The sequence below is a fragment of the Cydia pomonella genome, chromosome 16 (genome assembly GCF_033807575.1).
Source record: "Cydia pomonella isolate Wapato2018A chromosome 16, ilCydPomo1, whole genome shotgun sequence".
NCBI classification, from domain to species: domain Eukaryota; kingdom Metazoa; phylum Arthropoda; class Insecta; order Lepidoptera; family Tortricidae; genus Cydia; species Cydia pomonella.
This window is the reverse complement of record NC_084718.1, coordinates 3452586-3480045: the sequence shown is the minus strand read 5'-3', so window position 1 is coordinate 3480045 and position 27460 is coordinate 3452586. Positions and strand designations below refer to the sequence as shown.

Genomic DNA, 27460 nt, shown 5'->3' with positions numbered 1-27460 from the left:
ACAAATGATATATTCACATTATGTATAATTATTGTTTCTTATAATGTTCATTATATCGAATAACATTTATTATAACGTTCTTTGAGTATAATGCTTATTTCTAATAATAATCAAATGGTATAACGCTCATTTTATCTAAAGCACAGTGAGAATAACTTTTTTTATATAATGTATTAGAGATATAATTCCAAATTTAATACCAGAAAAATTGGGTAGGTTAGAACTTTACTGTAAACCCTAAAGAAACGAACTGCTATCACAAATGTAGGTTAGGTTAGGTTTGAACTGTGACCCCTAAAGATAAAGATAGGTTATTATTCAAGTAGGCATATTACAACGCGCTTATGTACGTCAAATAAAGCTACACCGGCTCTAACCCTACACCTATGACCCGAAATGATTTAAATCCCCCCTCAATTGGAGGAGGGTATCCCAATATGGACCGGCAAGAAACTCGGCGGGACACATCTTTTCAAAACCATACATCTTATAATTAACATGCATTAAATAAGAAAAAAAAGTATAATTTAAATTACTATAGAAATCATGCAATTACATACAGTAGCTACTTTTCTTTACAGTAATTTGATAAAAAAAAGAAACGGATTGCTATCAGAAAAATAGGTTAGGTTAGGTTAGAACTGTGACCCCTACAGGAAATTGAAACCTTCCAATAGGCAAATCCGAGGTAATGACAATAATACACTATGGTACATATCCACTTATTTTATTCACTTCAATATCAAACAATACTTTTTTACTGGGTACAACTGGTTATACCTGAGTTATATGTACCCTCAACCCTCAATACGAACCGGTGGTGGAATAATAATCATATTGGAATAAAGGGTATGCGTGTTGTTACTAAATGATAATAATATAAATGAGTTTAAGATGGTTGAACTAAACGCAATGTATACAAAAAAAATGTTTTTTTTTTTTTTCATTAAACTTTGCAATATCATTTTAATCTTAAATTAGAAGACATTGCTTGCAGAAATTCATCTTCCTTGTATTCTTGTTTTCGCTCAAATATTTGATTAATTCTTTTGGCTTTTGACCATCTCTAATTTTTTATACTGCTAGTTAGTTAAAATATGAGTTGTATATTAAAAGTTAATTATACCTTATGATTTTTATAATAAATAAGTGTTATATTAAATGCATTATATACGAAATAAGTGTATATATTTTGTTGTTATACTAAATGTGAATTATATGTGATGAATGATTATACCCTTTAAAAATATACAAAATGTTGTTATATTGAATGAAAATATACAAAAAAAAATTATACCAGACATTACAAACCCTATATTTACAAACCCTATAGGTACCTACGTATTATGTGATAGACTAGGTGGAGTCACGCAGAGTGATTGCCCGGGTTCGAACCCTGACCCACTTGTCGGCGTCCAATTATGCGGCCCGTCGTAAATAACGTCGTGGGTAATATTGCACGACACCCACGAAGTTTGTATATAGATTTCTATATATTGATGGATTTACTACATATTACACTCTGCCCGTAAAAGGGCATGCGACTTGCCGTATCCGGATGTCCTGGGTACAAACCCTGGCTGTGCAAACCAGTGAGTTTTTCGGGACTCATGTACGATATTTTACCAGTTACTATTAGGTTAGACCACTTATCAAATAGAATATATAACAAAATAGCTATAAAACTTTAATGTGTACAATATTTCCCAACAATTAAGTAACAAAACTGTAAGTTATGGAGGAGTGGGGCATCCTGATACAGGTTCATTCACCTAAGAGGAAGTCCCAACCACTGATGGCAATTTGTAAACTATTTACTTGATGAGAAAATAAATAACTTTTCAAAATTTATTTAATTATTTTATTTATATATTTACCAGTCGCTTTTGGGTAAAGAAATGCTTTGCCAGCAAAAGCCATTTCTTCAAAAAAGCTGCAGCTGTATTATTGTTGCGACATTACTGCGTCGGTGATGATGCGGCCGCTTTGGCTGTCAATCTTTTTGATAAAGTGAGTAATGTCGTAACAAAAATTCAAATATCACCTTTGTTTTATTCTAGAACCATAAAGAAAACTAACGCTACGTATCCAAAAGAAAAACGAATTTGATCAAATGAGTTGAAATTCCTTTCGCTGTCTTGTTTTTGACCACTCTGTCACGCTGGTATTTCTGTTTTTTAACAAATAAATAAGAAAAAGACGAATTTAATTGCATATATTTTTAGTTGTGGATTACATTTACCATGAGAAAAAAATATCATCTCAATAATACTAAATTTGGGGCCAAAAAACAAGCCAACGAAGAAAATTTTGACCCAAATAGTGTTTAGTGACAGAGGTGACGGGTATCACATCACCTGCATGGCTAAGATGGTCGGTTCATTATCATTTGTCACCATGCGACAAAACAAAACAAGCGACAAGCGATAAAAATGGTACCATGCTGCCACTGCTGATCGATCGACATTATTCTGACTAAATGTGTTACGAATTGCCTGTAGCCGACTCATTTTAATGGAAAACTAGTTCAGAAGAATTATATTAAAGTCTCTTCTGCCTTGCATTTGCTTTTACGTCAAAAAAATTGCGCAGACTGTAAATATGACTTAAAGTAAATATAATATGGCTAAGGCGCCACTTGCACCATCCCACTAATCCGGGGTTAATCGGTTAGACTTGGAATTATCATGGTTACCAGTACAATTTGACACTCGGTTAACGATTTAACGGGTAAACGATGGGTTAGTGGGATGGTGCAAGTGGCGCTTAGATGACTACGAGCAGGTATTAATCATTGAACTATTATTACTGCGTATACAGTGTGTCCCTAGCAGTTGGACAAAGCCGAAATGTACATATGCATAAGGGTGTTTAGAACCAGTGTACAAAGTATCATAACAAGCGGTTTCGAAGAAATTAACAAATTACCATTTTATACTTTGGAGCAGCTGTATGTGTTAGTTGCTCCTAAGGTAATATCCTCAAAGAATAGTATGGAACCTTCTTCGACCTTTTTGATTCTCTTTTTTATTTATGACACTAATAAGCTTCTGACTTTTGAAAAATGTCATCATTATCAAATATTTCGTACAAATTGTCAAAAACACTGCCAAATATTAACACAGTGTGTTTCTTTTTGTTGTCGATTATTGTAAATAACTTTTGTTCGAAATTTTTTTTTTTATCTTTTGTTGTAATAAAAAAAATATTAACGTCAGAGCATTCCTGAGAAGTCACCCTACGTGGGATTTCAGGGTTTGTCCAATGGCTAATGTCACCCTGTAGAACCGGCACAGAGAACCAGTAGTATGCGCCATGAGTCGTTGTTTTGATAACAAAGAAGCGAAGTGCCATGAATTAGGCGCTTACGAGATTTTTGTTGCGTGGTACAAGTTGCGATTGCGACAATTTCATTGTTTGGTATGACTTTTCTATAGTGATACTCAATGGTACTAATATACGACTTCATTTTTAATGTTTTCCTATCCAATTTTCAGTTACACGTCACAAAATTTAATTACAAAAGAACGTGTCTCCGTCTTCACTCGTTTCGGTTACCGCCAACAGTCGCACCAACTCCTGACCGTCCGAGTAGATCAAATGGTTTTCTTTATCAAACGCCATAGCCATCACTCCAGGGACCCGCACTACCCGTTTAACTTTCTGATCGGTCTTGTTCACTACGTATATAGCACTGTCACTGCTCACAAACACTGCACCTTTATTATCTGACGCCATGCCTAGAAATTGAGGCTTAGCGCGTAATAAGACATGCTCGTGTGAAAATTTCTTGACACCGTACAATCCAGACACGTTCACAAAAAAAATGTAACCTTCTCTATCAAAAACAAATTGATTCACTTGCGTGTTTTTCAGTTGGCGGACCACTTTAATCGTTCTATCTTTGTACACGTACACATTTAAATGGGGGAACTGGATGAAGTATATGTTTTTCTTGAAATATAGCCACCAGATATCTAAATTTGTGATTGCTAAGCTCGTAAGAGTTTTATCGACAGGTTTGTATCTGTGGATGCCATTGCTTCCTCCGAAGTATATCTCGTCGTCGATGTTGTTGCTAGCTATAGCATAAGCGTCCTTAACGCCTTTGATGAGCCTGAGGTCTTTACTATCAATGTCAAGCATCACAGGAACATATTCACCGTCGACGTCTGAGCTGAAATACAGCGAGTTTGTCCTCCTGTTGACGGCCAGTTGATTTGGACTGTGGTGAATGCTGGCTAGCACATCTTTTAAATAGCATTGATGCTTTTGAAAATATTCTATTGTGTTTCTGTCAACTGTTTCGGTTGTTGTTATAAGAATAATAAGGAGCAGTAGTTCCATTACTGAATTGGGGTTGAACTCATGAAAGCGTCGTAATTTAAGTTATGTTTATAGACTTTGAGTCAGTTCTGGATGTCAATACTTCGAAGTCGATAATATATGATGCTATACTCGTAAGCTGTCCCTTCGTTGATGTAAAATTCTCAAACGTCGTTTTGATTGTCTTGGTGTAAGTACGTGGTCGCTGCTATTATGTTCTTTGGTGATTCCCTTGCGATGTATCGTTGGTATGACAGTGTATTTTGTAAAAACGCTTCACTATGAATTTTTACGTTGCTGATGTTATTCGTGTGTATTATTTATCAACAAATCGGTTTTACAAGGATGTGATTGTTTTATACCTGCGGCTTTGTAAACTACGAGTAAAGGAAGCCGGATTTTACACCAAGCAATCAGGAAACGCTTAAACGTATATGTTAACAGTTTTGATAAATAATTTTAAATAAATATTATAGGGACATTCTTACACAAATTGACTAAGTCCTACGGTAAGCTTAAGAAGGCTTGTGTTCTGGGTACTTAGACAACGATATATACAATATACAAATACTTAACCCCTTGTATGCGGTCTGTGAAATTTGATCATTAAAAAGTGACCTTGGCATTAAAAAATAATAGATTTAAATTCCCAGTATTCTCACGCACGGATCCTTATCATGCACAGAGGTTAAAATACAAAGAAAATATCCATGACTCAGGAACAAATATCTGTGCTCATCACACAAATACATGCCCTTACCGGGATTCGAACTCAGGACCATCGGCTTCGTTGGCAGGGTCTACTACTCACTAGGCCAGGCTGGTCGTCAAATAAAAGATACTTTTATATAGACATATCCAATATATGCATTTGTAGTCCTGCCAGATATCTTCAAGCGTATGTGTTTCGTTTTTAGTTTATAATATATGTTTGTTTGATCGTATTTATTTGATTTAGGAAAATCAGGATAATGGAGGATCGTTTCTCCATAAAAACATAGTTCAAATTTTCCTTTTAATGAATTGTTACTACACAATTAAGCTTTTAGTACCTGGGCGACCGAGCTTTGCTCGGTTATAACTATTTATTGTAATATATAAATTTGAACATATAAAAAAAAACAAAATTTAGTCACCGGGCGAGATTCGAACCCGTAACACTCGTTTAGCAGTCCGCGTCTTAACCCGCTGGACCAAACGGACAGTGGCCGACAACACGAAATTAGCGACCATATTCTGCGTCGAAATAAAAACGCATGAAAACTCGAAAACACGCGTTTTCCCAAACATAAGACTAATCTAGATAGATTGTATACCCCCAAAAACCCCCATATACCAAATTTCAGCGAAATCGTTAGAGCCGTTTCCGAGATCACAGAAATATATATATATATATATATATATATATATATATATATATACAAGAATTGCTCGTTTAAATGTATAAGATTGATGAGATAAATAAACTTAAACGATGACATTAGAAAACCAGTATGTACGGTTAACAATTGGATCAGTTTTCCATTGTTACATATGTGTGATTATGTGTTGTGGATAGAATAAAAAATACGATGGTCCTTCGTACCAGACCCTTTTCGATACAATCACCATGCAAGCCTGCGGGTGAGGCATTGTACTCTTTTATGCTCAAGGGACCAAAGGTGGGTTTCCGGTTGTTGGTGAAATATTGTTACGAAGGAAACACGTGGCAAGGTTGGCAATGGTTGCGGTTGATTTGATCTGAAGAAAGCGTTAAGATTTGGTGAAAGTTTAAAGGTTAAAGTAAACATAGTCTGAATGGAAGAAAAGGAAGTAAGTAAAAAAGTATACATACTTATGTTAGGTTTTAAAAATACACTGGAGACTATACGTCTCTGTCATATTGTATAATATACTTGACTTGGTACATACTAGTTATGTACAGAATGTAGCATTAGTTTATGAGACTGCTAGTTTAACAGTCCAGACGCGGTTTATTTATTTAGTATAAATTTTATTTTGACACTTGGAGAGACTTTACACCTCCAAATTTTATTAGTATTAGTACTCTGACATTGGGGACCTTTTACATCTCCAGATTTAATGTGTTTTTAACTATAGAGACTATACATCTCTATTGTATTGTATTAATTATTTATTTTAAGATTATTATTATGTAATGTTTACCCAGGTATTGGCTGTTGTATTTATAAATGTTGTTATGTATTTTTCATGTCACTATATGATGTTACTATAAATGTTGTATTGACTTGTAAAAGAGCCCTTGAGGCCTACTTGCAGAATAAATTTTTGAATTTTGAATTTTGAATTTTGAATTTTGAATTTTGACACAATGAAATTTGTTTTTTTTTTTGTATGCACCTATTCATAAATAATATGGCGGGTTAACGAGCCTCGAAATGTGTGATGGACCCAAAAATGAAACAGTGCTAGTTATTAAGTAAACATCGACTTAAGTCTTGACTGCTTACCATCAGGCGGGCCGTATGCGCAAACAAGCACCGTCGTGGAAAAGAAAGTCTTATCGATATCGATACTAAGCAATTTCTAAATTATGATAACAAATATAACTCACTGAATGATTGAATGGATATTATTTTAATCACTGTAATAATATTTTGAATTGAATAACTGTGGCATAATAATAATATGTCAAAGTTTGTCGATATAAAGTTACATAACAACTATTATTTCTCCTAGCACAATTTTGGCCGAATATCAGACCGGGGTATAGCTAAAATATACCCAGGCCATAGAATAAATAATAGTACTACCCTACAAACAGGAAACTTCCTACAAAACCGAAGTTTGACAGCGATTCAGGGACGAATCATGTTGTCGCTTTCTAGTGCTATGGCACTATCCCTTTCGGCTATTTAGGGTTGTGAAAATTCTAGTCCTTATCTTATTTGTGGTTGTGCACGCAAAGGGACGTCTAGTTTTGCCAACCCTAATAATTGCTCGTAGCAACGCTCAGCCGAACGGAGCCGGGAACGCCCGAATACCTACTGCAGTTTCCCCCCATCACTGCCCAGGCCATCACATCCCTAAATGATTCATCAATACGACAAAGGAATTTTTATTGAACCGGAACAGACAGGAATACGTGGAGCTCATGGAATATTTGACGGTCTTTAGCCAAATTATTGTTTCGTCAAATTCCCTGTGCCTATTCGGAAAATAAAACCGGCCAAGTGCGAGTCGGACTCACGCACAAAGGGTTCCATACCATTATCTAAAATCACTTTTTTATATGGGAACCCCCTTGAATATTTATTTTATTAGTTTTTAGTACTTGTTGTTATAGCGGCAACAAAAATATAATTTCAACTGCCTAACTATCACGGTTCATGAAATTCAGCCTGGTGACAGACGGACGGACAGCGGAGTCTCAGTAATAGGGTCCCGTTTGACCCTTTGGGTACGAAACCCTAAAAATACAATTCTTAGTCCCCCTTGTCGTGTGTGATGGTCTCATTTTTGTCTAGAAAGCGCGGAGCGATTTTTGAGAATAGTCTTATGTATGTGTTACCTAGATTAAGTGTTAGGTAAAACTAGGTTTGTGTTTATCAATAAATGTTGTATTAAACATAAAATAAATTAAATACCTATTAGTGCAGTTGTATAATTAGCATTATGCTATTCTTCATCCCGGAAATATATATCTGTATGTGTTCCCAAAAATATGTCTCTCGGTTATTAAGCAACCTCTGAATTGCTTAGTGCAAAAAGTGTCCTTCAACGGGGACTGTTACCGATCACGTGATCAGAAAATAACTAAATAAATATTATAGGACATTATTACACAAAAAATAAAATAACAAATAAATAAACAAATACAACAAAATAAATACAAGTAAATTGGGGTACATTTGCAGTAACGTCACATAGTGATGTGACGTTACTGCAAAAGTACCCCAATTTACTATGTACTAGTGAGTCGTAAATTGTATATTTGAACACGGATTGAGCCCATATTGAATATCCCATCTCAATAGAATAAGGAATTATTGGTTTTCCTTTAAGTAAGTACGGAATTATGAACAGAGGAATTTCCAGAAGTTGGAAACTTATAAATCGGCGTACAGCCGCAAAACTTGAAGAATTCCAAGAACCCTGAAGCGTCGGTTCGCCTTTCGCGCCTTAACTTGATAGGTATGTTCTTCGCTTTAGTAGAACCAGAGAGAAATAAGTAACCATACATCGGGATTTTTGGTGCGCGAATGATTTCATGAATTTATAATTTTCAGGGGTCAGACAAAAAGTGCGCATGACGTCAAACCACTTATAGGATGATTTCAAATACATAGTATTTTTGATTTTCATAAACAATTATCACTTATCATTTATCAACCTCTTTATTAAACGATATCGCCACTTGAAATGAGTAAGTACGTTTTTGACTGACACATTGTCAATCAGATGAACAATAAATTGACTTCGTTACTGTTTAGCTATTGTATCTTCACGATTATATTTAGCTAAAATTTATATTTACTAATGTATAAGAAAACGCTCTAAAATGTCATGTCATCTTTACTCGAATATTGTGGCAATTTTCCGTTTTTGGAGGTACGTGACAAACACGTATACTGCTAATCTTACCTACTGTTCCCACTTTTGACTATTAAACCTATTTATCTGAGGATCCCACAGACTTGTTCTAACTAATTTCAAATAATTATACCTTATGGTAACAAGTTTCGTGAAATTTATTTTATTCACTACATCACCCTACCACCTGTATTATTAATTCCATGGATTTATTTACGTTTATTTTGTTACTTCATTAATACTACTTTGTTACTACATGTCACACGGAAGTTTAAATACAAACTCAAACATCATCCTGTGTGCAAGATTACGTCATTTTTACGTCATCCGCACTTTTTGTCCGACCCCTGATAATTTTATTTTATTGTGAAATATTTACCAAATAATGGATTAAAATAGGTAGCTTAGAAATATTAAAATAGTTCGTTTTTAGACCTTTTTACCTATTTTTTGGCTAGAGTAAAATATTTTCACACCCAAAACCCCATGTATGCAAATACCTGGGTCAAAAAATTTTTCGTTGTCATGTTTTTGTCCCTAAAAAATGTGACGAAGTGGACGTTTTTGTATGAGATGAAATGAGGTTTTAAATTTTTCTCATGTAAAATATAATCTATAGTTAAAAAGATATACCATACCACTCGACCAACATTACCATTTACTTGATAGAAGACATAGATCCAAGCGTCACTCTGTCACGCGTCAGAAACAAGACAACAAAATAATATTGATCCTAACTTTAGAGTGTTCACTCCATAAATGGCAATAAAGGTGCCATTCAGATTCAGACTAACCAAGATACTGCTGCGGTATTCTAGCGCAACATTATTGCCGAATGCATTACGGCCGCAAATATCATAAATCCGGGCAGCAATGTCGATTTGGACTGCTGTTACTATAGGTAACGTAAATTTGTCAATTAAATTACTTTTTTGACTTTTCTGCCAGTTATGTTGCTGCATGGTATTTGAAATTTGTGGCAGTAATGTCGCACTGCAATACTGAAGCATTACCCTGGTGCAGTCTGAATCCTATGCAAAGAAAAAATGTTTAAAATTTAAACGATAAATGTTTGCGCCTAACAGGCAACTGCCATTGTTGTGACGTCATAATAGCAGTACAGTAACTAAGAAACATCAAATGTGGAATGCAAACTTTTTGCCTGTGTTACAAATTTAAAACTTGCTATAGTGACGTTACTCACGAAAAAAATGGTGGTCAGCTTTTTCAGGCACGCGATATACAGATAATACAATTACGAGTATAATTTAGAAATTCAAAATATATATCATGCTTTTATAACAAAATCGTATTTCTTAAGGTAAAAACTATATAAATAACATACTTACATAATTTAATTTTGATAGATGAAACAGTGTGGATGCTGATAGCTGTACCTACAAAAAACATACACAACCTTTTCCGGTGTCCTACATAAACGAGTCTAAGATTGATTGATTCTGTTACAGCCATTGATCTTAAATGTCCGAGGTCTACGGAAAACGTTTGGTGATTTTTTGTTCGAAGCAAAAATGTGAGTAACGTTACTGAATCGGCTGCATCTCAGTAGGACTTAACATATTATTATATAACTATAAAAAAAAGGAAAACTTATAAACCTAGTTTTTATTGTGTCACTAACATACTAAAAATCATGGAGAATGGACAATACCTATTTAGAAGTGGAAAAACGTTTTCTCTTTTTGTATGGATGATCTAGTGGTATACTTCTCTCTTAAGCACTAGCGACTGCTTCCACTCAAACGCAGTGCATTTCGCTTGCACCAACGTAGAAGGGAAATACAATTGAGTTTTACGTAGTCGCTAGCGAATATGTCAGTGTCAAACTCGTGGTACAGATATAGATCGTATCAAAGGAGTAAAAAATATTTACACATACATACATACATATAATCACGCCTATTTCCCGGAGGGGTAGGCAGAGACCACGGATTTCCACTGGCTACGATCCTGACATACCTCTTTCGCTTCCTTCACTTTCATAACATGCCTTATACACGCTTGCCGGTTTAGGGTGCTCTTGACCTGGCCTTTTTTCAGGATTCGATCAGAGAAAGTCCGCCGAGGTCTACCCCTTCCAGCTCCCTCTTCTACTTCTCCCTTATATACTCTCTTTGTTAACCTTCTTTCACTCATTCTTTCCACGTGTCCACAAACCATCTCAACATACCTTTCTCAATTGTTGTCACTACATCTTCGTTCAGTCCACACTTTTCCTTATACATACTCGTAATTTATAGCAACTGACGTAATCCTTACAGCCCTTAGCAAGCTGCTCGTAATACAGTGTGTATTTTTGATATAACCGACTGTTAAAGATTTTTTTTTAATTTAGTCTTAACTACCAGAACATAATGTTTATCGACTTGGATGTCTTTGTATATTTGTATGTTGTGTGTATATGGACAGTTGTGTCTGAAATAAACATATATTGAATAGCACTGAATAATACATTTTTGAAAAAAAATATGTCACATTACGGCCATTTGTGATAGTTGCTGTGACGTCGCGTCATTACATGCGACATCTTCTTCTTCATCTTCCTAGCGTTTGTCCCGGCTTATTGCCACGGCTCATGGGAGCCCGGGGTCCGCTTGGCAACTAATCCCATAGACACTAGTTTTTACGAAAGCGACTGCCATCTGACCTTTCAACCCAGAGGGGAAACTAAGACTTATTTGGGATTAGTCCGGTTTCCTCACGATGTTTTTCTTCACCGAAAAGCGACTGGTAAATATCAAATGATATATCGTACATAAGTCCCGAAAAACTCATTGGTACGAGCCGAGGTTTGAACCCGCGACCTCCGGATTGAAAGTGGCAAGCTCTTACCGCTAGGCACGAACGCTCATTAAATGCAACATATTGGATTAAAACAAAGTTAGTGATACATTGCTTGCTGAATTATTTATTATGGAAAAATAAGTCGTCCATCTTTATAAAACATATGAAAGTGTGTCCATTAAAGCCTAAACTACCCTTCGATAAAATAAAATACACGCTGTATAGGTGGGTATAAGACGTGACGAAATTGCTATATTTGTTGACATAACATGTTTGCAGGAAAGTAATATTGGACATCAAATGACGTGTGGTGATATAAGTAATCCTTCATGGTTATGTATGAAGGTTGACAGATGTAAGGAAAGTTGTTTCATTATTAACGTTTACTGTTCTTCTCAAGATTAGTTTCTGGGCTCTAGCAGATCAGGGATCTAGCCAAGTGATCGTTTATAGAAAACCCCAGTTGAAATGACATGACAATATGAGTCAAGGCACGCGTCCAAAAGAGAGAGAATATAGAGGTATGGGCATTGTGAATGTTATCTAGCTATGTGTGGTAGGGCACAGCACAGCGGATATAGTTCCAGATCTAAAGCAGAGCTCAACTGGGGCAGTACCTCCACCTTATAGGAAACCGCAGCCAAATAACACTAGACCCTACTCATAGTGTTGTGTTCCTGCTGATGAGTAAGGTTGCCAGAGCCCAACGAGGGTGCGGAGTGTTAGGGTCTGCAACGCGCATGTAACACCTCTGGAGTTGCAGGCGTCCATAGGCTATAAAGACTTACCAGCAGGCAGGTTGTATGCTTGTTTGCCACCGACGTAGGATAAAAAAAATCATGGACACCCTTTTTATAGATAAATACATAATTTTATACATTTAAAAAATGCCCTTACCGGGATTGTACAGTCAGCATCAAAAGTAGCGGATCAAATAACGCTTCGTAAGTATCTACCATTCTGTAACAGCTTAACAAAAAGTCATGTCTTTAATATAGAACAACTAAGACTGTAAAAGATATATTTTTGAACGCGAATTTTTGAAAATTATTTAAATTTGGAAAAGTTATACGGAATATCAGATACTTTTGGCGCGTTGTTTCATCCGCTACTTTTGATGCTGACTGTACTACCTTGAACATCGCCTTGGTGATTGGCGTGCATCTCACATACGACATAATTCATTTCGCATTCACCAACCAGCGTAAGCGATTTTCCATGTCGTATCAAAATAAGACCAAAACCATAACACGTTTTTAAGTCTAAATCGGATTCCTGTATAAAACGAATGCAAACCGACTTTCCCCAGTACTTTTGTGAAATATTACAGTGTATTCCCGTCCCCTGGGCACGCTATGTTATCTTCATATAATGAAGACGAGCGTTTCAAGGCCCTGGGGAAGTACTTCGTAATCAAAACATTGAGATATTTCATTTAAGGGAGTGATGGGTCTATGAAGTTTTATATCGTTGCCTTTGACGTTTGCTTAAGGTTCAGTAGGTTCAGAAAACGGAATTTTTAAAATTAGTGAGTGACTGACAAAATCGTTTTTTTTTTCATAAATAAAATCTTAAGTATGAGAGGGGTACAATTTTTCTCTATGCTTAATAAGTCCACTATTAACTTATATCCCAAGAATTTTGTTTCTTCTTCTTCCTCGCGTTATCCCGGCATTTTGCCACGGCTCATGGGAGCCTGGGGTCCGCTTGACCACTAATCCCAAGATTTGACGTTGGCACTAGTTTTTACGAAAGCGACTGCCATCTGACCTTCCAACCCAGAGGGTAAACTAGGCCTTGTTAGGATTAGTCCGGTTTCCTCACGATGTTTTCCTTCACCGAAAAGCAACTGGTAAATATCAAATGATATTTCGTACATAAGTTCCGAAAAACCCATTGGTACGAGCCGGGGTTTGAACCCGCGACCTCCGGATTGCAAGTCACACGCTCTACCTCTAGGCCACCAGCGCTGCTAGGAAGCAGCGCAATATTTTTGGGAGGACCCAAGAATTTTGTTTATCTGTCATAATCCAAACCCAAGTTATGAGGGTTCAAAAAAACGATGAAGCGCTTCGAGAAAAGGTAGGTTAGTACCCTTGCACTTCGCTTTGCTCGTCTTGGCGGGGGCACTACTGTGCCCCCAGATACGCGAAAAAGACTGTTAATGCACGATTAGATATGCACCGTTAAATGAATAAATCAGAACTGAATCTGCAAGCATTCTTGGCAGAATTCTGAACTTACAGCACGTACAGACGATACGTGCCTCAAGCTAAATTACTTACTAAAAAACAAAAGGTCACAAATATTCGAAAACGCTAGTAGACTTATGCCCTTTTTGTAACAAACGCGCTAGGACTGCAATTGATCTACATTATACGCTCATTTACTTACTTTCTAAAACGCATAACTCAAGTGAAATTGCCACTGCAATTTGAACTGTATATAAAACTTATCTGGGTTGATTTTTAACTGTATAATGTATTACGAGCGAAGCCGCATTTGCAGACAGTTCGACGCATATTAAAGAAGGTAGTTAAGAAGTAGGTATTCTTATTTGGACTTTATTCCGGAGGGACAGGGTTTACATTTACAATGAAGAACTTAACTAAGTTAAGACGTATTATTTGTAGTGTCAGCTCACTTAGAACTGACCATCTGAAGACCTTATGATATTGAAATAAGGTTTACGTAGATGACAAGTTTTTTTAATGGTATAAATCGATCAGGTTTTTTTCAGGATCAAAAGACTATGTGGGATTTTTGATCAGATAACAGTATAACATATCTAGTCTTTAATACAAATACTTAAATATAAAATTAATATGTAGTTCATTAATTGCATTAAACAACACAAAAGTCAGAAATGACAGTCAAAGTCTAACAAAATACTTAACGAGTGAAATTCCCCTTTAAAAACAGTATTTGATCGTGACGTCACAATATATATGTACGTATACGAACACATCATTTAGATACATTTATCTATTTTCGTATTTCGTATGCATTGTATGGACTTACTTAGCTAAATGGTCGAGAATTTAACGTAATACATTATATCCAAAAAAATCTTTGATTCTGTATGATTGTTTGGTTTGTAATGATCCGAACGTCCGATCAGATTTGAACTTGGCCGATTTTTAACACAATCTCGGCGAGAACTGTTCGTAAATTACGAAAACGGGCAAGTTGGGACCCTGTCAATAATGGTACTGATTACGCCTACGGTGAGTTTGATGTAGTTTTCATCTTACCTGTAAATTGGAGAACCAATCAAAAAGTGAGCCGGTGTTAGGTAAATAATATTGTCATTATCAGGAATGTCAAAAACTGAGCATAAAGGCCTTGAATTCAGTATGCCCTCAATCCGGCTCGAAGGACCACAAAATGAAGTGGATTATGTATATGTATATATAATTCTATTGAATCAAACACATATTTCTCACTGGTTCTTTAATTATATAAAATACGTGCTTTTAGTAAAAATCTAAATCAAAATGTGACACTATTTTTTCATGTCAATGTTTTAAAACTAGAAAACGTATAAACTAAATAGCCTGAAGGTTTTGATACCGCACAGTGGATCTGGTAAGGTCAGAAGATACGGATAGCCACGCCCCGCTACGATGAAATGAACGTCTGTAATTTTTAAGTATTTAGAATTAGATCTTCACCCAATACGGCCGGGCAAGTTACACAAAACCCGATGCCACCATAGGTATGATATTTATATTACGACCTACACATTGTTTAATTAAACATAAAATTTATTCAATCTACTTCAATTCTTTATTTGTTCATCACAGGTACATAAATACGACTTTTGGCGTACGAAATAATTTCTGTCCAGGGTATGATATTTAATGACGCTTAACTAGTAAAAAATATAATAAGGACTTAACCTTTTGTATTGGTGCCGTTTGCCATGATTCTGGTAACTTATTAAATATCCTTGGTGCCATCACTAATACGTTTTTTTCTGCATCAAAGCATCAAAGGACTACCTAGTCACTAATAGCGCTGGCTTTCTTGGGCGACGGCTGCAAGTTCGCTTTTAATCTTTGAACGGAAAAATCTTTAAATTACTTTTGACAAAAACGCAGCAGTCGAAAATATTTATAGAGACATGGAAATGTCAGTAACTTTAGCGACTCGAAAAGAGGCAATTATGCCTCCAGCAAAGTTTTAAGTTTGCTGAGGATTTAGTCCACAGATAGCCCTCGTTTTTGTGACCTAAACAAAGACTGTCAATATGTAGAGTTTCTCCAGAAAACTAACCCATAACCTATAGTTGATGAAACGAATCCATGATAGGCAGTTAGTACGGTGCTGCGGTCGTTAGTTTTCGCTAATCAGTATAGTGTATATGAAAATCGGTATAGTTTTTTACATACTTCTTCGGAATGCGTCATCCACGACATATCGCTATCGATTGAAGGGCCTAGAAATTTTGTTACACGCACTTTTTCAACACCTTTGCCTTGATATGTAATATTAAGTGTTGGCGCTCTTTTTCCTTTGACTAAACTGCATAAACTTAGTTTTTTCCAAATTAATTATTACATTCTAACCATTCAATAATAAGTCCTAAATCTGTATTAATTGCATTTTCATAGTCTATGTCGCTGTCTTTTTCTATAATAACGGTGCCATCATCAGCATATAGTACCGTTGGATACTGACTAGCTTTAACAATGTCGTTTACATACACAATAATAATGGTCCCAATATAATACTTTGTGGTACCCCGTACAGAATATATCTTCGATCAAAAGTGAATTTTATTTCGTTTTCAGACTATAACAAAATATTTTTAATGGCGATACTGATCATATATCTCAGCTAGCCTAGTATGGTGCTTAGTGAGCGGTTCGATTTACACATTAGTGTTTATTTCGTTTTCATATATTTGCTGCTTAGTGGCAACTCTCAATAAAAACTAATAAATGTGTAAACAGACCCCAATGTGAAGGCCAGCCTCAGTTGCCCCGCAGCCACACGTATCCCTATTGAGCTAAGGCCAAATTCTAATCTATGTAATTCTGATGAGTAAGTAATCAAACAACGAATCAATGCGTAAATAGACCACATTGTGAAGGACATTTAGTTACCCCGCAATCACACTTACCTATCTGTATTGAACTTAATTAAAATATCACCAGTTAATCACCTCAAACTTCTCAAACGTCAGATTGTGGCAGATGACTGACCAGAAACCCATAGGCCAGGAAATCCTTGTAAGGAAATGGCCCGCGCTCCTTAGATCGGACAACCTGAACCTGAAACTGTTGTTAGTGCACCGTCAGTGAACTCTTTCAAAAATAGACTAGATACACATTTTAGAACATTAAAAAGTGCTAAATAAACACAAACAAACACAAAATAATAAAAATAATAATAATAAAACCTCCTGTCCAAGCAGGGTCTCCGCTGGTAATTGACTGGCAGTAGACGGTCAGGGCGGCCTCGTACTACATGGTTCAGTAGAGTCCAGTTGAGCCAGCCTCCTACTCAACTGATCGCCTCAGTTGAGAAGGAGGCTGGCTCAACTGGACTCGGCTGGAAAGAGCTGAAAGTATCCGCTCAGGATTGCGACAAATGGAAAATTCTTCTGCAAGCCTTATGCCCCTAATGAGGGATAAAGGGAATACCTCAATCAATCAAGACCAGGTAAATCGATAAAGAACTTTCTTATCGAATCATATGTATACTATGTCACTCCTAATGAGACCCTAATCCAAGAATCACAGATTTTCCCTTACAATGAGTCAGTGGTGGGTGTGACACGTGATAAATAGGGGACTATTTGCACTATCCTTAAACCATTTAGCCGTCTCTGGAAATAAAAGCTCCTTTCAAACGCGTTGCAAGTTATAGGAGTGTAAGTTTTATTTTGAAATTATCGTCATTTTCTCTCTCTAAATCTTATATTTAGTCTCTGTGCAGGTCAGGATCACGACAACTCGAATAAAGCTTCGAATTGTAGTGAAGTGCTATAATTTTCCAAAGTACTGGTTTCCAAGGGTTTAATTGCCAAAACGGTTAAATATATTATTCAAATAGGCATATTACAATGTGCTTATGAACGTCAAATAGTTAAAGGTACACCGTATATTTAAATTCCCACTCAATTGGAGGAGGGTATCCCAATATGGACCGGCAAGAAGCTCGAGTGAAACTGAACTGGACGAGTGAACGATATGGGCGATAATGTGAACAGTGATTTCCCATATTTGATTATTACAAATCCTTTTATATATTTATAGCCGAGCCCGATGGCTGCGTTTAATTAATGCCTTGGGAATACATTGATTTTATACAGATAAAAAGATGCGTTTGCAACAGCTTATAAATCGATGTTCGTACTATGTCGTATCCCCTGTAGCATACTCTATAAACGCACCTGTCATAACATTCTTTGTAAATGCAACGTGCTGTAAAACCTTACCAAGTGTCACTATGACAGCCCCCTCTTGCTTTATATCCCTGACACGGTACACAGCTCGCTATAATATTAATATTAATAATATTTTCATATCTATAAGAAGACGTTATTAATAAATACCCGAAGACTTTCAAGTATCGTTTTATTGAAGATCATACATGGCGCAGCCGAAAAGGAGTCAAATTCAGGAAGATTAAACTGGATTGGATAAGATAACCTACAAATCGCTACTGAGTGCATATGTTCATTGAACAAAGACAAGTGAAGATTAAGAAGATTTTAACGAAATGTCTGCCGTCGAATATAAAATGCCCGTGGGGCTCAATTTAGAAGATATCGAAAACTGCTGGCCGCAGTGGCAACGTTTCAAGCTATCTTTTCGCAACTTCGTGCTAGCGGCGGGGTTAGAAAGAATATCGGAAACAAGAAAAGCAGCAATACTTATTAACTGCGTTGGCCACGAAGCGCAAGAATTATATTTTAATGTTCTTAAAGTGGAAGGCAAGGACAAGCTAGAGGAGGTGATCGAAGTTTTCGACGACTACTTCAAGCCGAAACAAAATGAAATTATAAACAGATACAATCTTAACAAGCGGAACCAAGAAGAGGGAGAAACATTTGATGCTTTTTACACAGCAATAAGAAAACTAGCGGAGAATTGCAACTTCGGGGACCAGAAAGAGAAGATTCTTCGGGACAAGATTGTTATTGGTGTTCGGGAGCAACGTATCCAACAGAAGCTACTTGAAATCAAGGATCTCACTTTGGAGAAGGCCATCGACATCTGCAGGTCTGCAGAGCTGTCCAGAGAATTTGTGAAGACGCTCAACAACCCGGAGGTGCATGCAGTTCAGACCGGCCGGGCAGCACAGCAGTCCAATAAAGCTAAGTATTTCAGTAATCATAAAAAGACTATGTCTCAAAATGTTAATATGGAGGGTCGTTATAATAGATGGTTTTATAACTGCAAAAAGTGTAACACCGAGCATGGTCCTAAACAGTGTCCTGCTTATGGTAAGACTTGCTCGAGCTGTAACAGGCTGAATCATTTTAGTGTGGGTTGTACTTTTTATAAGAGACGGGTTGATAACATTAATAACAATGACATTGAAGAAGCCTGTAACAATGTTCATGACTTATGACTGTCTAATAATATTACTTATGAGGTTTATTCCATAGATTTGGGTAAAAATGATTGGACTGAGACGCTCAGAGTAGAAAATAAAAATGTTTGTTTTAAATGTGACACCGGAGCTCAAATTAATGTGATCAGTGTCAGGGATTTTAGGAAAATTGTCAATGATGATTACAATTTCAAAATATCTGAGACGAGAGTAATAATTAAAGTCTTCGGGGGTGGGAAATTGTTCCCAATAGGTAAAGTCACACTAAAAGTTTTTTCTAAAGCAGTTAAAAGTGATGAAGTCATGACTGAGTTTTTAATTGTCAAAGAAAGTGTCAGACCAATCTTAGGATTAGCCTCATTAGTAAAATTGAAGTTATTAAATAATACTAATATTGATTCAATTGAGACTGATCATATTGCCACTAATATTTTAAAAACTGATCTGGTAACTAATAATAATAGTAAAAACTGGGTAATTAATAAAAACATCGAACTATTTCAGGGTGTTGGAGAGTTCAAAACACCACTGCAACTGTGCATTCGACCTGACGCTGAGCCTGTGGTGAGACCTCCACGGAGGGTGCCCAACTCCCTGAAGCCGCGCCTCGCGGACAAACTGGCAGCTCTGGTGAAGCACAAAGTTATAGCTAAGGTAGACCACCCTAAAAGTTTTGTTAGCAATTTAGTCATAATTGAAAAAAAGAATGGTTCACTTAGAATTTGTTTAGACCCGAAGGATTTGAATCAAGTGCTAATAAGAGAGCACCATTTAATACCAACCTTAGATGAGATTGTGCCAAAATTAAGTAATAAGAAGATATTTTCTGTGCTCGACCTATCAGATGGGTTTTATAATATTAAATTAACAGACAGCTCAAGTGACTTATGTACTTTTAATAGCCCGTTTGGCTGTTACAAATTTGTAAGGTGTCCGTTCGGGATCTCAGTAGCTCCTGAGGTATTCCAAAAATATAGCGAAACTGCCTTTGGTGACATCCCCGGAGTTATTGTTTATTGTGATGACCTTTTAATATGTGCTGACACTCAACAGGAACATGATGCAATTTTAGACAAGGTGTTTAGTAGAGCCAGAGAACACAATGTTCGCTTTAATAAAGATAAATTTCAATATAAATTAAAGCAAGTAAAGTATTTTGGCCATATTTTTTCAGAACAAGGCATGAAAATTGATCCAGATAGAGTCAGTGCTATTGTTAATATGAAAAGTCCTAATAATAAGAAGGAACTTCAAATTTTTCTCGGAATGGTCAATTATTTAAGAAAATTTATCCCACACTTGGCTAATATTGCAGCACCATTACAACTGTTATTGAAAAAAGATGTTGAATGGCTTTGGACAGAAATTCATGAAGATGTATATACTAATATTAAAAATAAAATCAGTACAGCTCCCAGTTCAGCTCAGTTGGTTCTCTTGGTCCCGATTTTATACGTGCATTCAGGAAAACCGCGCTAACCGCAGCTCTTTGTTGCGGCCACTCGGATCGGGCGCTAAATTTTACTAGGCTATTTACAAAAGATTTACGGGACATGTGTTTACATACGTAGAGTAATATGGTAGCCGTCGTTTTAGGGACAGTGTGTTTTAATCTGTACCATTTTCAGGGTTTTGTGCCTCAAAAGGAAAAATGGAACCCTTATAAGATCACTTTGTTGTCCTTCCGTCCGACTATCTGTCTGTCTATCAAGACCATTTATCTCGGGGATACGTGGAGGTATCGAGCCGAACTTAAAACCATATACTCAAATCTACAGGCGCTTGAAGCTATGAAAAAATCAAACGTCTAAGTTTACGTAAAAAAAGAGATGGCCGTTTATGCAGCAAATTGCGTCATTTTTCGACACTTCAAAGGGAACCAAATTCCCGATTCCCGTTGTCCTAGAACTATGAAATTTGACAAGTAATATCGTCTAACAACAGCAAAAAAAATTATAAATTCGTAATAAAAATTGATGAATATGTACGGAACCCTCCGGAACCGGAACGGTGGGCGAGGAAGAGATGGGTAAAATTATTTTCTGCCCTCCGGGCGGAAAACGTCAACTTTGCTCCCGCTGCGCTAAACGAAGTTGCCGCTTTCCGCCTCCGTCGAGCAGAAAAATAGTATGCGCACCACGGGAGGAATCGTAGGATATTCCATCCCGCGTGTTTGCACAATTTTACACGCGGCACGCAATGTCCTACTTTTCCTCCCTTGGGACACAAATAACTATTTCGAGTGTATGTAAGCGTACTCAGGGGAGTACCGGGAGGTCCTTAATCGGAATCTTTATTTACGTATGTTCATTGATTACTCGGAAACTATAAGACTATTAAGAATTTTTATTTGAAAGTGTAGGCTTTTCAGTTGATCCCATCAAGTCAGGATTTGATGACGGTATCGTAAAAAATCGAAGGACTACTCAGATATTAAAACTGCACGAGGCTATGCGCTTGGCGAGGAATAGAAGCTTATGGACGAACCTGGTCTTCAACAGAAGAACATGATGTCACGATCCTTAGTATTGAGGAACCGACTGAAGAAGAAGAAGACAGTGACATCTCCTGTCTCCACCATGCAGCTGCAGCTGTAACGCAGCAACAATTAATGTAACGTTTGGATTCAAATTACACCAGTAGTAATGCACTGCTGCAGAATTGTAGCATGACATTACTGCTCTATGTATGTATGTATGTGTAAATTACTGCTGGCTGCACTCCAATGCTTTCGCGTTCAATATATTATATCTTTTACAGTCTTAGTTGTTCTATATTAAAGACATCACTTATTGTTAAGCTGTTACAGAATGGTAGATACTTATGAAGCGTTATTTGATCCGATACTTTTGATGCTGGATGTACCTTCCGTTATCAAAACATGGTGTTCCACTGAAAAGCTTTCTATTATATCACAATTGAATAAAATAGGTAAGTACTAGATTGCACTGTATTGTCGAAAATTTAATCTCTTTTAACTTAGACTGCAGCAACCGTAACCGCTAGCAATTAACTGGTTATTTCCCCACAGAATAGCGCGGTAGGAATTAGTTGATTCTATACTTAATTGATACCCCCGGGCCCACTGTAATTGCTGCTCATTGACATTAACGAATTGGGGATTTTTGAGTTTTGAACGACGTTGTAAGTAATATCTTTCAGCGAATTATTATTTATTTATTTATTTTAAACTTAATTGCACAAATACAAGTATAACGTACCATAGGCGAACTTAACGCCTTGAGGCATTCTCTACCAGTCAACCACTGGGCCAAACAGACATTTTCTAAGGTGGATGCAGTGTGAAAAGCCAGCTTGCGGCCAGCACTAATCACAATCAGCAGTGAAACTATTAAACTATACTATACACCGTGCGACCATATAACCCGACAGATTTTAAAGTTGTATTCTTGACCGCATTTAGAGACTAAAATGATTTTTCTATTCTATTAATGACAATTCATGTAAAAAAAATGTTTCTGTAATTACTGTGAAAAACACCTTTCGGTTGCGACTCTTCCACTATGTGATTTGGTTTAGACATAGCTACTGACAGACATTGAACTTTTAAGGGAAAATCGGAAAATGTATCTGTAAGTAAAAAAACACTTATACGTTGTTAATTTTTTTTTGCCAAGATGTAAAAAGAAATAAGGTGTCGTGCGCAGAAAATACACAAAAAAAAATTGCCGAATTTGACCTAAAATCATATAACATTTTTTTTCACCTTAGGAATGCGTGGTTCAAATCTGTCGGGTTATGTATATAGGCATATGGTGTATAAAACTTATATTGGAAAAATTTAATTTCTGCGGACAATATAATAAAAGCTAACGACTCATGTACACATTACACTTATATAACATGTTTCTTAAATTTGCAGCATAAAAACAACCGTGCAAGTAACCCCTATGTTTTTAAGAAAAATATGTAAAACATATAATACTTCGTTTTTTAAAAGTGCGTGTCCTTTACTATCGGCAAATCTACCTTGCTACAGTTTTTATTAGCATTTTGGGGATTTACGCACTACTAAAACTTTTTTTTTCTTGCAATGTTTGTTTATAACATGTTGGTTTGGGTTTAATCTTGCAAGCTAAATTAGACACACTGACTTACATGTATATGTAAGTAATTAAGTAAATATTATTTACAGTCCATATGGTGCTACTTTATAGCACTAGTGCGAAAATTAGCATATTACGTTACTGTGTCGAACATTTAAAGGGCCTTAGCCACTCACATGATTCCGATTTTAACGAAAGGTGCTCTGAATTGCTCTGCCATTTCGCAGATACGACGGCACAGTGTCGTGATATCTTCAAAAAACGATAACTTTGCTTCTGCTTAAGCATTTGGAATGATTCTTTCGGTTTTATAATGGTAAAGAAACAAAGAAATTTATTTTCTTACTTTAGCTATTTGCTGTTATAATAAAAATAATTATTAAAAATTCACGAAGTTTACCCAAAGGAATAATTTCCGAGTTATAGTAGAAAACTATTTTTAATAAAAAATCTAAATCGATAACATATCTTTTTTTTTAATTCAATTTAAAGAAGGCTTAATAAGCTTTTAATTGATACTAAACACCTTGATAGCTCACCTATAAAATTGCAGAGTAAAACTGATTCAAATTCTGATAAGGAACTTTCGAATTGCTCCACCTGGCGTGTAACTATGTGCTATATTCGTGATTTTTTTGTGGCTAATTTAGACACTGAAGTACAAAAATATAGTAAATAACCGTTTAAGACACTAATTACCTTGAAATAAAATACATAATTTATGTAATTATGACAATGATAGTGGCTTTATAACTTAAAATAACAAAAGAGTATTTACATACCTACTAAACTTTGGTGTTTTTAAAACGACCGATCACCAACAACCGAACTAACTTATAACTACACTAACACGTATAATATATGCACCATAACATACACTTCATAACAAATTAAGCACAATAAGCAAATAGTAACTATTAACACATGAAATTATACTGATTACAAACGTAAATAAACAACACGGCGGCCGGCAAACTGACCTGCGCCATGTCAAAAACAAAGATGGCTACCTATTTAGGGCGGAGCACAACAGTCGCGCGGTGCAGATGTTCAACAGAAATAGGAACTTTTAACACATTCACTGCCAGACGAAAAACGGCAAGCTACCCCAGGATCCGGGCAATATATATAAGAAATATTAGTAAATAGAAATTATAAGTAAGTAGTAACAAACACCCCAAAACGCGTATGCAACGTCTAGTGTACCACATGCCTTACGATGTGCAAAAATGCTTTAAGCAACCACAGTTGCTGTGTTTGTACTTACAATTTTCCGTGACATGGTTTGTTCGCTAATCCTGGATAATACACAGTGATTTAATGCATTTTATTGTTTATTAATGTAATTTAATAATCGAACTATTTAATGACTATAGGTTGCTCAAGATATTTTTGGTAATCATAGAAATCTAGGGCATTAAAATAGGAAACACGCCAAAAATCTACAGAGTTATTGGTTTGAAGTGAGATTTTATGGTCATCAATATTAAGTAGGTCTAAAATATAGTTTTAATCTAATAGACCAATAAACGCGGAGTAATTTAATATATAATACTAACAGAAATATGTAAATTTGAATACTTACGGCATTTTAAAACACGCAGCAACTTTTAACACTCGCACTTTCCCGAACAACTTGCAAAGTTACATAGATAAAAAATACTGTGGTTATGTCTATGTGGTTGAAACATTTTTTAAATATTGTCACGTTGGTATTCTGTATTTTAATAAATGTTTACACCATATCTGTGCAGCCCTTCACAGATAAGAAATAAAAAACCGCATACACTCCGTTCGCAACTCGAGTTGCAACGATCATTTTAGAGGTGCGAAATGTTGAAACCTTAGTTGCTGGAATCATGTGAGTGGATATGTACTGTAAAACGTTGTACGATACATGTGCGAATAGGTAATTCGCAACTCGTATCGATTTAAAACACTCTCTTAGGTCGTGTTTTAATTTATCGCCACTCGTTTCGAACTTCCTATTTTTCGCACTTGTATCGTAATGTACTATTAATGCACCAATTTATACGTTATTATGTAAGTCAGATGACAATACAAGATTATGGTGCCATCGAGCTGACCTGACGATTAATACAGGAGGTGGCGATTATGATGCAACAACGCGACCTAATTGTGATCTAAATCATGTAATTGTGGACCAACCTAAAGTTAATAAACCTAAAGTTCTGTATAGAACTAATTACGGTGCAAACAAAATTAGTCAAAAATTGGATAGGCTCCAGGTTCCACTTTCTACATCAATATGTGAGTCAAAAGTACCAGCTCTGCCAATAAAAAATACATCGTCATCATCCAAGCTATTATAAATATATATATACATACATCATTCTATTATTAATGCGCAAGTCTGTCTGTTCCCTCTCCACGCTTCAACTCTTAAACTGATTGAGTCCCAAAGAAAGATTAGAAGGCGGATATGAATTAAGATATATGAAAAAAAACCAGACAAGTGCGAGTCGGACTCGCCCACAGAGGGTTCCGTACTTTTTAGTATTTGTTGTTATAGCGCCAACAGAAAGACATCATCTGTGAAAATTTCAATTGTCTAACTATCACGGTTCATGAGATACAGCCTGGTGACAGACGGACGGACGGCGGAGTCTTAGTAATAGGTTAATAGGTAACAGGTAGGTAGGTAATAGGTGGGTTTTACCCTTTGGGTACGGGACCCTAAAAATTTGATGCATCGCCTGATACTTCATGTAAGCATATGCTCAAATTGAATGATTGCCGTTATTTTTATATAGGCGCTATAGTTGTTTCTTAAATATGGCAGGGGAATCCATAAATAGTGGATAAAAAATAAACTACCCAAATTACTAATTCCACAAAGACTGTTGAAAGTTACGTGAAATAATTAAAAATTTAAGTTAATTAGAATAGTAGCAGTATAACTGTAGCTTCCTCGGTAGTTTTATTAATTAAACGTTGACATCCCGGTAATTAATTCTCCAGGGTAATCTATGCGGCTCCTAATTGCTTAGTTACATTGTTCACGTATTAATAAATTAACGTTTTGTTGAATTATGTTGAATGAGAAGTAAGTTTGATATAATTTTGTCTCATATTTTATTTTTTCACGTCCAGAGATTCCAGAGGACCTAAAATAGAAAATTGATAAAGGCATCCTCTCTCTCTCTCTCTCTAACACTGTAAAATTTTACACAAAGGTTACGAAGGGGATGCTAGAATTAATAACGGCGTTTAAAACAAAGAGTAAGGTAAGTGAATAGGTTTAAATATCAAACAGACGTTTGTTTAATCAGTTTAGTCAGATGTAGCTGACACAAATCCTATCATAATAAAGACCAGTGGACGTCTTCTCAATTCCCCCTCAGGGGATTGGGGAGTAATAAAGACAGAAAAAAGCTGAGAATCTTATGTATTCTACAATAATCTAACGTTAACGCGATGTAGGATATTCGCCGGTCGTAACAGCGCCATCTACCAGCATATTGGGTAAACGAAATCCGTTAAGCGTTTCCTACAATCGCTCTTAAACATTAATTATATTTTGAACGCGTTTATTTTCAGAGGCGACTAAAATGATTTTAGGGTAGTTTAATCACTGGACCCCCACCACTGGTACTTTTATTAGGGAATTTTAATACCTAATTCCTCCTAATTCTCAGAAATTATTAGGGTGATATGGGCGATTCTTTACATTTACAATTATTTACAAGCTTTTATTTAACTTGCCCTGTTAGTATTGTGTAAGTCATATCTTGGAAGCTAAATTTGATCCACTTCCCGGTTTCCGATTGAGCTGAAATTTTGCATACATATGTAAGTCGGGTGGCAATGCAATATTATTGTACCATCAAGATGATCTGATGATGGGGACAGGAGGTAGCCATGGGAAAAAAAATATAATGTGTTTGGGGTTTTTAGAAATGTCTCGATGAGTAGGTATTAGATACCCGTGGAAAAAAAGTACAGTCAGCGATAAAAGCTTTTACCAAAAATAAAATTTTTGCTAAAACTTATTTTCTCTTATCAATGATTGATTCTATTTATTTACAAAGGGAAAATTATCTTTCAAAGTGTTTAATGTATAATTTGTGTCTTATTACTACAAACAAAGTTAACATATCTAAGTAGGTATATTTTTA

At 36.0% G+C, this 27460-nt stretch overlaps 1 protein-coding gene across 1 annotated transcript; it reads right to left on the bottom strand.

Moving 5' to 3' along the window:
• Window positions 1–2667: 2667 nt before the first annotated feature.
• On the bottom strand, window positions 2668–6178 carry LOC133526508 (ommochrome-binding protein-like). The gene has a single exon (XM_061863174.1). The coding sequence runs from the start codon at window positions 4345–4347 to the stop codon at window positions 3514–3516; it is 834 nt and encodes a 277-aa protein (XP_061719158.1). The 5' UTR covers window positions 4348–6178; the 3' UTR covers window positions 2668–3513.
• Between the last annotated feature and the right edge of the window lie 21282 nt (window positions 6179–27460).

Coding starts and splice junctions, on each gene's coding strand:
- LOC133526508 (XM_061863174.1), bottom strand. CDS start 4,347: ATGGAACTACTGCTCCTTATTATTCTTATAACAACAACCGAAACAGTT.